The 9,038-nt window shown below is 53.8% G+C and overlaps 1 protein-coding gene across 1 annotated transcript in view; it reads left to right on the forward strand.

Annotated features, from left to right (window-relative positions):
• NLRC5 (NLR family, CARD domain containing 5) overlaps positions 1 to 9,038 on the forward strand; it is a 55,512-nt gene that overhangs the window by 14,241 nt on the left and 32,233 nt on the right. Inside the window, exons 9-16 of the mRNA XM_012733169.1 lie at positions 734 to 787; positions 2,123 to 2,188; positions 2,638 to 2,721; positions 4,340 to 4,429; positions 5,222 to 5,305; positions 7,200 to 7,268; positions 7,998 to 8,057; positions 8,719 to 8,811. Of these exons, the coding sequence (XP_012588623.1) occupies positions 734 to 787; positions 2,123 to 2,188; positions 2,638 to 2,721; positions 4,340 to 4,429; positions 5,222 to 5,305; positions 7,200 to 7,268; positions 7,998 to 8,057; positions 8,719 to 8,811 (600 nt within the window). The remainder of the gene's footprint in view (positions 1 to 733; positions 788 to 2,122; positions 2,189 to 2,637; positions 2,722 to 4,339; positions 4,430 to 5,221; positions 5,306 to 7,199; positions 7,269 to 7,997; positions 8,058 to 8,718; positions 8,812 to 9,038) is intronic.

A 9,038-nucleotide genomic window follows, 5' to 3' on the forward strand; every position in this document is an offset into this window, starting at 1 on the left:
GGGGGGGGGGGAATGCACGGGATTATGGCAGACGGGTGACTTGGTGATGGGAAACCCGCGGGGATTACAATTGAGATAGAAAAAAAATGTACAAAATGATGTAAAAATAAACTGTTATATAAAGAAAAAAAAGGTGGACGGGTGAATAAACGGTAGGACAGGTGGATGGGTAAAGGAATGAATCAAGCCTAGGAAGCACAAGCAATAGCCAAGGACCGCGAGTCGCTGTCCGTGGTGCTGAACTAGCGTTCCCTGTGTGGGTCACCGGGTAGGTTAGGTGCTTTATTTACCTCTTTCTTAATCCGAAAGCATGGAGACGCGATAAAGAACTTTAAGTCTTTCTTATTATTATTATTTTTTTTTGCAGTGGGCGGGTCAGGAGCGGTCTGCCACTCCATGTGGGTCAGCTCCCTGGCCAGGGATTGAACTGGTGCTGCAGTGGCTTTGGAGAGCTCCATAATGTGGTGCTTTAGCCCGTTGTGCCACCAGGGAGAGCCCAAGTCTTCCTTATTTTTATCATCTCCCTTGAAAAAGTTGTTTTCCTTGCTTTTAAAAACACTCAGAACCCATCAAGCAATAACAGCACAGTCTCAATTTTTGAACTGTTTTGCCAAATCTGTTTTTTCTGTGTCAGTTATAAAATCAGCCTTCTCTGGATAGTCGGGCAGCAAGAGGTGCACAGGTGTGGGGTTCCCAGTTCATAGGTCTCATGACTCCATGTCTGTTCCCGCAGTAAGGTGGATGTCGTCTTCTTGCTCTCACCACTGCCAGCAGCAGATCTGCAAGGGTAAGATGCGGGGAGGGGGGTGGGCATTGCCTCATCTTGAGAAGTGATCTAGGCTCAATAGCTGTGGGGTAGAGATGACCAAGAGTGCCTAGGCAGGGCTGGAACATGGGGATTCTTGTTACTTCTACCCTAAGGAATGAGTTACGTCTCCAAGTTCTCAAAGGATTTGCTTCCTCTAGTGTATCTGGGCCACATCTGGCCCCTGTGGTGAGACAGCATCTCCAGAAACCTCAGCATGAATCAGAACCTGAGGAAGTTTGTGAAGATACTGTTGACTGATATCATTGCTTGGAGGAAGCTCTTGGAGAATTCTTCTAACTTACAAAAAGGGAAAACAGTTGGTGCCTACAAATGGTACCAGAATTAAAAGAGCTAATACACTAAAAATGCTTAGAACACTGCTGGTGCCCAGTTAGCACTCAAATGTTGGCTGTTCTAACTCTGCATGGATTCCATCTTTGCCAGTCCTGGCCCAGTGAAGAAAGGGAAGCTGCCTTGCTCGAAGGTGCAGCTCTAATGTGCCTCTCCCAGTCATGGCTGAGACTCAGACAGCAATGGTGTTGTGAGTCTTTTTCCTCCTCTCAGCCTCAATTTCCTCACTCATACAATGGCCCAGTATACTGGACCATGACTTTTTCCTCTCTGTCCAGAACCATCATGGTGACTTCAGTAGCCACTGGCCACATGTGACTATTTAAACTTAGATCAATTAAAATTAAGTAAAATGAACATTTCAGCTCATCAGTCACATTAGCCACATTTCAGATGCTACATGGCCCCGGGGTGGCTAGAGGTTCTGCCGAACAGGGCCGACCTGTGGCCCTGGGGTCTGTGGCTCATAATGTTCCACTTTCCCTCGACCCCTAGCTCTCCCCAGCCCAGGGTGGCACCTGAGGTGTGGTTACTTCCCACAGCTGGACCCACATACTGAGCTCCCAGCATTATGAGCCAGAGGTGACACAGCTCCAAATGGAGACATTGTGGCTTAGAGAACAGAGCTTCTTTCGTGCTTTCAATCATTTCATTCAACCCTTCAGTCATGCCAAATGTTGCACATCACCATCCCATTCCAGAAAAGAGAAAGTGGAGGCTCGGAAGGGCAAGGTGATTTGCCCACAGCCAGAATTTGAATAAGGTTCTACTTGACCTCAAACCTGTTGTTCCTGCACAGTTCTGTCAGCTCTGGCAAGCAACTGTTTTTGCCACTCATTAACAAATGAATATGTGGGTCGCACTCAGGATCCTCGGGATCCTCGGCCCCTGGAAGACTCTGGGTTTGGTTCATCAAGCCCTATACTCGTGAGCCTAAGCCAGTGTTTGATTTGTTCTTGCCAGAGTCCCAAACCTGCAGGGAAATGCCAGCCAGAAGAAAGAGACTCAGAACAGAAGCTTGGCCCTCAGGTACCCATTGCTGCAAGGGGGGGACATGAGATGGAGGGAGAGTCCTTTCCCAAGGGAGGGATAGCATGGGCGGGGAAGGTAGAGGAAAGCAGACGCGGAGAAGATGTAGGAAAGGACACGAATAAGCCATCTGGTCCTGAACAAGGAACATCTGTTATAACAAAAATATTGAATGGCTCCTTGCTCCATGCTGGGCTCTGTGCTGTTACCTTCTTTGATCCTCTCGAAAGCCCTGTGATATGCACATTGTTATTCCCATTGACAAAGGAGGAGAGTGAGTCTATATAGCTTAAATACCTTGCCCAAGATCAGCCAGCTACTGAGACCAAGGCCAGGATTAAACCCAGGTCTGTCCTCCCTGGCTCCCTCAGCCCCACTCCTGGCAGGGCACTCGGAGCTAGAGGAGTGGTGGAACGTCCAGCCCTGAGTCCCTTCCCCCCTTCCCCCAGTCTCCAAGAGTGTCATCTCACACTCCATGATATGAAGGTGCTCATAGCACAGCTCCAGGGAGGCCCCCACCTGGAGGAAGTGGAGTAAGTACCGTGGGGAAGGCTGGGATGGAGAGGGAGGGCGGCGTGGGGGGCACCTCTCTTGGGGTGCGGGGAAGAGGCATGCTGCCCCATTAGGAGTTGGGGAGGGGTCACCAGTAGTTAGCACTTGCCGTGAACTGGCTTGCAAACATCCCCTCATTTCATTCTCCTCTATCATGTGGATGCTATCACTGCACATTCTACAGAGGGGGAAGTTGAGCCGCAGAAAGGTAAATTTGCTCAAGATAACACAGCTGGGAAGAGTCCAGGCCAGAGACCAAGCTCAGATTGTCTGACTCCTGGCCTCCCCCTGGTAACCCTGTCCCTGGGATCTGCAAAGCAGAAGCTCCATGCTTCCAGGCCTCAGTCTTGCTCCTAGAATGGACTGGATCGACCTCCTCTTCGGACTAGAGAAAGGCCCACGATGTCCATCTTCAGGGCAGAGTGTTTGAGTCAGGCGTGGGGGCTGGTGGGGTGCCGCTGTGTCACTAGGAGGGGAGCCTTGCCAGGACCCTCCCAGGGCATCCAATGGGCATGAAGGTGGAGTGAGAGATTGTCATGATGCATTCGGAGATGCGGGGCTCCCCTCCAGGATGAGATGGGCAGGGAGAGAGCTGCCTTAGTTAGTGTCCAAAGCTTGAGCCTTGACCTGTCCCATTGGGAGAACCAAGACAGGATGAAAAGGTAGATTTTTTTTTACCAAACTCATATCCACCTACTTCACCCCTACCACGCCAGTGCTCTTACCTGCTGTAAAGGCCTGTCACCCCCTAGTTACACAGCCCAGCCACCTCTCCGCCCCCTCGCCTTTCCCCCACAGCCAGTCCATCCTAGGTTGCTCTCACAGCCATTTTCTTTTCTCTCTCCTCTTTTCATCCCTCTCTAATCCAACACACTCTCATCTCTCAGCTTCCTCGTGGGGTTCCCTGTTTGCACACTGCCCACCTCCCCTGGCAGAGCATGAATGGCGTTTCAATGCTGCCTGCCCTACCCATGACTTCCCACTGCTCAGGGTAAAGCCTTAATCCCAAAATATCTTGTGATCCAGAACCCTGACCCCAACCCCTTAATCTCAACTGACCTACTCTCGTACTCAGTCCAGGCAACAGGCTTCCTTTCAGGTCCTCAAGTACACTGTGCCACAGGGCCTTTGAACGTGCTATTCTGACTACCACCAACACCTGACCCCTATCATTCTCCCACCCTTTACCCATTAAACACCTAGTGTTTCTAGCAAGTAGCTCAAACATCAGCAAAGACTTCCCAGACCCCTAAAGAGATCAGATCCCCTACAAGCATAAGATGCAATGATACAGGTTTCCCCACACAGAGAAAGTTGAGGGTGGAGCTTTGGAGTCAGCTGCCTGGGTTCAAACCCCAGGCTCACCTGTGAGCAAGGGCCCATAAACCCTCTGCACTCACAGTGTGGTGAGAATATTAACAGAGCCCACTTCTTCAGGGGGCTGGCCACTGATGACAGAAGGTCCTAGGGCAGAGCCAGGCACGTGCACAGTCTCCCAAAATTCCCTGTCAGTCAGGCCATTGATTAGGGATGCTGTGACTAAAGTCAGCGAGGGGGGACCCCACCCTTGCTGCAGGGTAACAGGCGCCTCTGTGTCAGCCTCTCAGGGAACACGCTGGAAGATGAAGGCTGCCGGCTGATAGCAGAGGCTGTGGCCCAGCTTCCCATCACCAGGAAGCTGAAACTGGAGTGAGTAGCCCACCTGCTGTGGGGAGCCCTGCCACCCTGGCCCCCAGGCCCATGGCCACAGTCAGGCCCAAACACCCCGACTTCCTCCAGCCCTAGAGGAGGGCGAGGGGGTCTGCCAGGCCTGACATTGCCCTGTGTGTGCAGAACACACTCCTGTGGCCAGTGGCCTCTATCCCAGATGGTCCTTATGACGGCCCTGAGATGGGCAGGTGTTGCATCAGAGCGACATTGGGGTGCTGGGTGGATCAGTTCTGGGGTGCTGGTGGATTATAGGCAATGAGAAGTGGTGTATTGGTTGCTGCGTGTTGGGGGCAGGAGTGAGTGGCTGCGATGGTGTTTGGAGGAAGCTGGGTGGGCTGTGGTCTGCGTGGGGTGGGTGAGCAGCGGTGTCCCTGAACCAAGGGTGGGTGGGCCGCCGGTTTGCAGCTCTGGCTTTCCGGGCTGGCTTTGTCACTCGGTGGCTTGGTGAGCCCAGGAAAGGAACTTAGTGTCCCTGGGCCTCAGTTTCCCCTTGTGTAAAGTGGAATTAAATGGGCTTTGTTCTACCTGCCAAGAACTGAGGCTCCCAGGGGCAAGCATAGGGGGTGGGGCCCTGACGCTCCCTCTGGGGATCCCTGACCTCTGAATGTCACTTGCCCCTTGGCTCATACACAAGGGCCAGAGTCTCTGAGACCCTCTGGGTAAGGACCCAGGACATCCCAAGAGCGCCAGGAGGAGCGGCTGGGGCTGCCTGGGACTGGGGGTGTCATCCCAAGCTGATGCCTCCCTCCCTCCTCCTCTCCACAGCCTCAGCAACAACGGGCTGTCTGTGGCCGGCCTGCCCCGCGTGCTGCGGGCAGTAAGCGCGTGCCGGACGCTGGAGATGCTGCACGTCAGGTGGGCCCCCCCCCCCCCCCCTCCCCAAAAAACCTCGAAGAAGCCGACCAAACACCCCCGGACCAACCAGGTCCTCCCGCCGGCCCCCCAAAGCCTCCTTTCTAGCTGGGGCACCTGTCCCCACGATGCAAGTGTCGGCCACTCCCAGCTGATATGTCCTCTGGAGAACTGCCCCGGCCGGTAGTCACACCCACCCTGCTCCACAGCCAGGAGTGGCCAATGCCAGAGGCAGAGGTAGCTCCCCAGGCCCATACCCGGTGGGACAAACGTTTGTGCCAGCCACGTTCCAGTGACCTGTGGGGTCCGGCGGAGGACCTGCCCTGTTCGGCGTTCCTGGGTCCCTGGCGGCTGGTCTGAGTGACTCGCCACCCACCGCCCCGTGTGAGCTCCCACAGGCTCCCAAGGGTTTTATTGTATTTCTTCAAGTCTCCATACTCAGTCTGAGGAACTGATGACAGATGCTAACTAACCTCAACCTATCTCCCCACCCAGGAGGCCTCCCTCCGCAGTGGGTGGCCCCTCATTTAAACACCCTCAAAGAAGAGGAAGGCCAGATTCATTCCAAGAGGCAGCTTAGGGGACCTTGGTTCACTGTATGTTAGGGTTCAATAAAGAACCCCGAAAAGGCTTCAAGTGACATGCCCTCACTTCTAGAAATTTCTACGAGAGAGATCAGAGGACTACAGGATGTTCTCACAGTTTTGGTACTAATGGGAAAAGGGGAAAAGAATTTCCTTACTCCATGGCTGCTGTTTATTTTCGTTAAACAGTCACCCCAAAAGGGAAGGCTCAGTGCAACCATAAGAAGTGACAGACAGCTGTCGAGAGTTCGTGTGGAGGTGTGATCTGGGGCGTCACGTAAACATACAGATAAATTTCTCTCATCAGTGTCAGTGACATACTCAGGCTACACTGAAAACCCCCAGCCCCACCAATTATGTCAATATTTTGTCACGCTGACTTCCACTGTCCCTTGAAAAACTAATTTAAAAAACAAAGCTCCTGTTATTTTTTTAAAGATTTATTTATTTATGCATACAGAACTGGGCTGCAGAGGTGGCAAGAGGATTCACCAGAGACAGAGTGGGGAGCAGAACAGGCAGATCGATGAAGTACCATACTGAGGGGAGCAGCAGGGAGACAGGAGAGGTCTGCCACGCCATATGGATCAGCTCCGGGGCGGGGATTGAACTCATGTTGAAGTGGCCTCAGCTTCTCAATGTTGTGCTTTAACCCGCTGCGCCACTAGGAAGGGCCAAGTTCCTGTCATTTTAACCCCATGCTTAAGAGAGAGAGGGAAAAATTAACTACACTTAAAAAAAAAAAAAATAGGTGAAGAACTCACTCCAAAATGTGACCTGCACTTCTGCACTTTTTGGTGGGGGGAAGAGGTTACAGGTGACTTTTGTTTATTTTCTTCCTACTTTACTCTATTTTCTAAGTTCTGCACGGGGCGGGGGGAAATAGGACTTTTGCATTCAGAGACAGAAACGTCTTTTATATGACATGTCCGTAGCATTCAGCCTGCAAAGGTGAAGTTCGGAAGGCGCTGTGTAATTTCTGTCTCGCGTGGACTCTGGCAGTGAGCATCCTCGGCCAGAGCGCTCCCAGCACTCCAGAAACCCCAAAGGGTCGGGAGTGAGGGGTGCCAGCTTTAGGCCCAAACCAGAGAAGCAAGAACTGAAAATTTCTTTCAAGGACTTGACAGGAAATGAGGTGATGAAATCTCTGCGACAGAAAGACCTCAGGGGTCTGCAAGTTGAAAGAGAGAGGAAGTGGTGTACCTACAGGCAGGGATCTGGCACCCTTGAGGTGCCTCTTAAGGCAGGTTAAACAAGGGCACAGAATGGCAGGGACCATCAGCCACCTGCCCCCTCTTTCTTTCTCCCCACAGCCTGCTGCAAAAAACCGCAGTCTTCATGTTTTCCCCAGAGCCGGAGGAACAGGAGGGGACCCAGAAAAGGTAGGGCTGGCCCTCCACGAGAGCCCTCCCCTGCCCAGCCTCACCTGGGAGATGGTGCCATTCAACTGCCAGGGACCGTGCATGAAGGTGCAGGAAGCCAGCAGGCTTGGCAGCAGATGCAGCCTAAGGAGAAGGGTCAAAGGCCACAGTGCCTCCACTTTGCCCTGTAGAGCCCTGCAATGCAGGATATGGGTGTCTCCCTGAGGGGGGAACCCTAGGGGACAAGGTCCTTCAGTCCAAACCCAAAGAGCCACCTGGCCCCTAACTGTAATTTTGATCACTGTTGTTGTTTCCTTTTGGCACAAGGAGGAGGTGTTTGCCTCCTCCAGGCTGCCTTCCTGGATTGCCCCAGTCCGCACATGCACACAGACTCAGCTGGTTGTTCCTCAGCTGCCCCTCCAGTCTCTTTGGTAGCGTCTGAGCCATTGAAGACTGGATTGGCACAGAGACCGATGAAGATGCTGCCGTTGCTGCTGAGATTAATGACCTGAGCCGCCGCATTTAACTGAGCACTTACTATGCACCAAGCACCCAACTAAGGCAATTCGCATACATTTTCCCAGTGAGAGGTTAAGAGATTAGGCCCAGTCACTCAGCTGCAAGGCACAGAAGCCCACGTTTGCCTCTCTGCAGCCTAGTGGAAAGAGGGGTGCTGGGGTGTGAGGCTGAGGGAGAGCTTTCAAACAGTGGGGAAGTGTTTGCACCCCCTGGTTTTGGTGTCCCCTCCAGAGCTACGACTGCTGACAGCCCCCTGCCCTCAGAGCCACCCCTGCGCTCCCGAAGAATCAGGTACTCCACTGCCGGCCTGCAAGTCCCGGATGAGGGCCTGCCTCCTCCCTTCTCTCACAGAGCCTCGCCCAGACCCCAACCCCACGAGCACACAGCCTGGCCTCCTGTCTCTCACCCCCCCTGCCCAGCCCACCCCAGATGAGGCTCGCCCCTGCCACCTTCCCTGCCGGACCCCTCAACCCCCTTGGCTCCCAGACTTCCAGAGGAGCACTGAGTGGAGAGGATAGGGAGCACCCACCCCTTCCTTCCTGGCCCTGGGTCCTAAGCTAGGGCTTCAGCAAGACCCCTGCAGGGCTCCCTTTGGCAACCTTCTGGCTCTCGCTAGCTGGTGGGGCATCGCCTCAGGTCTCCCCCCTCACGACTCTCTGCGTCTGCCTCTGCTGCCCCTGTGCTCACTGCCGGAGCTTTCCGGCATGGCCCATCTCTCCCCTCCTGCCTCCCCCCTCCCCCGGTGCTCCCTCCCACCTTGCTCTCCTCCTCTGTGGCTCTGACCTGGCTCCTCTCTGCTGTGTGTGACAACATGTGATGTGTGTTGGGGTCTCAGAGCCAGATGCAGCCAGCCCCCTCCTGCAAGCCTGGCTCTCTGCCTGTGGGGGTGGGGGCGGGGGGTGCTGCCTCTGTCCTCCGGGGCAGGTGCTGCAGGCCTGGTTCTTCACTGCAGCCTGACACACTGTGGCTTGCAAGCCAAAAACCTGGTGCAGCTCTGTGAGGCGCTGGAAGGAAGCTGTGGCTTGGGTGACCTCTGTGACCTGGAGTGAGTGTTGCCTGGGAAAGTGGGAGGTTGTCCCTGAAGTCAGTGGGTGTTGATGTGCTGGGTTTCTAGTTTGCTTTGCAATTCCTTTCATTTTATTATTTTTTAAAGATTTATGTATGCACACAAGAACTGGGGTGTAGGCCAGAGGTGCTGAAGGGTGGGAGGATTCACCAGAGACAGAGTGGGGAGCAGAACAGGCTGACTGACAAATTACACTGCTGAGGGGA

Source organism: Condylura cristata, unplaced genomic scaffold, assembly GCF_000260355.1.
Source record: "Condylura cristata isolate star-nosed mole 26May11 unplaced genomic scaffold, ConCri1.0 scaffold00039, whole genome shotgun sequence".
In the NCBI taxonomy this organism is placed as follows: Eukaryota; Metazoa; Chordata; class Mammalia; order Eulipotyphla; family Talpidae; genus Condylura; species Condylura cristata.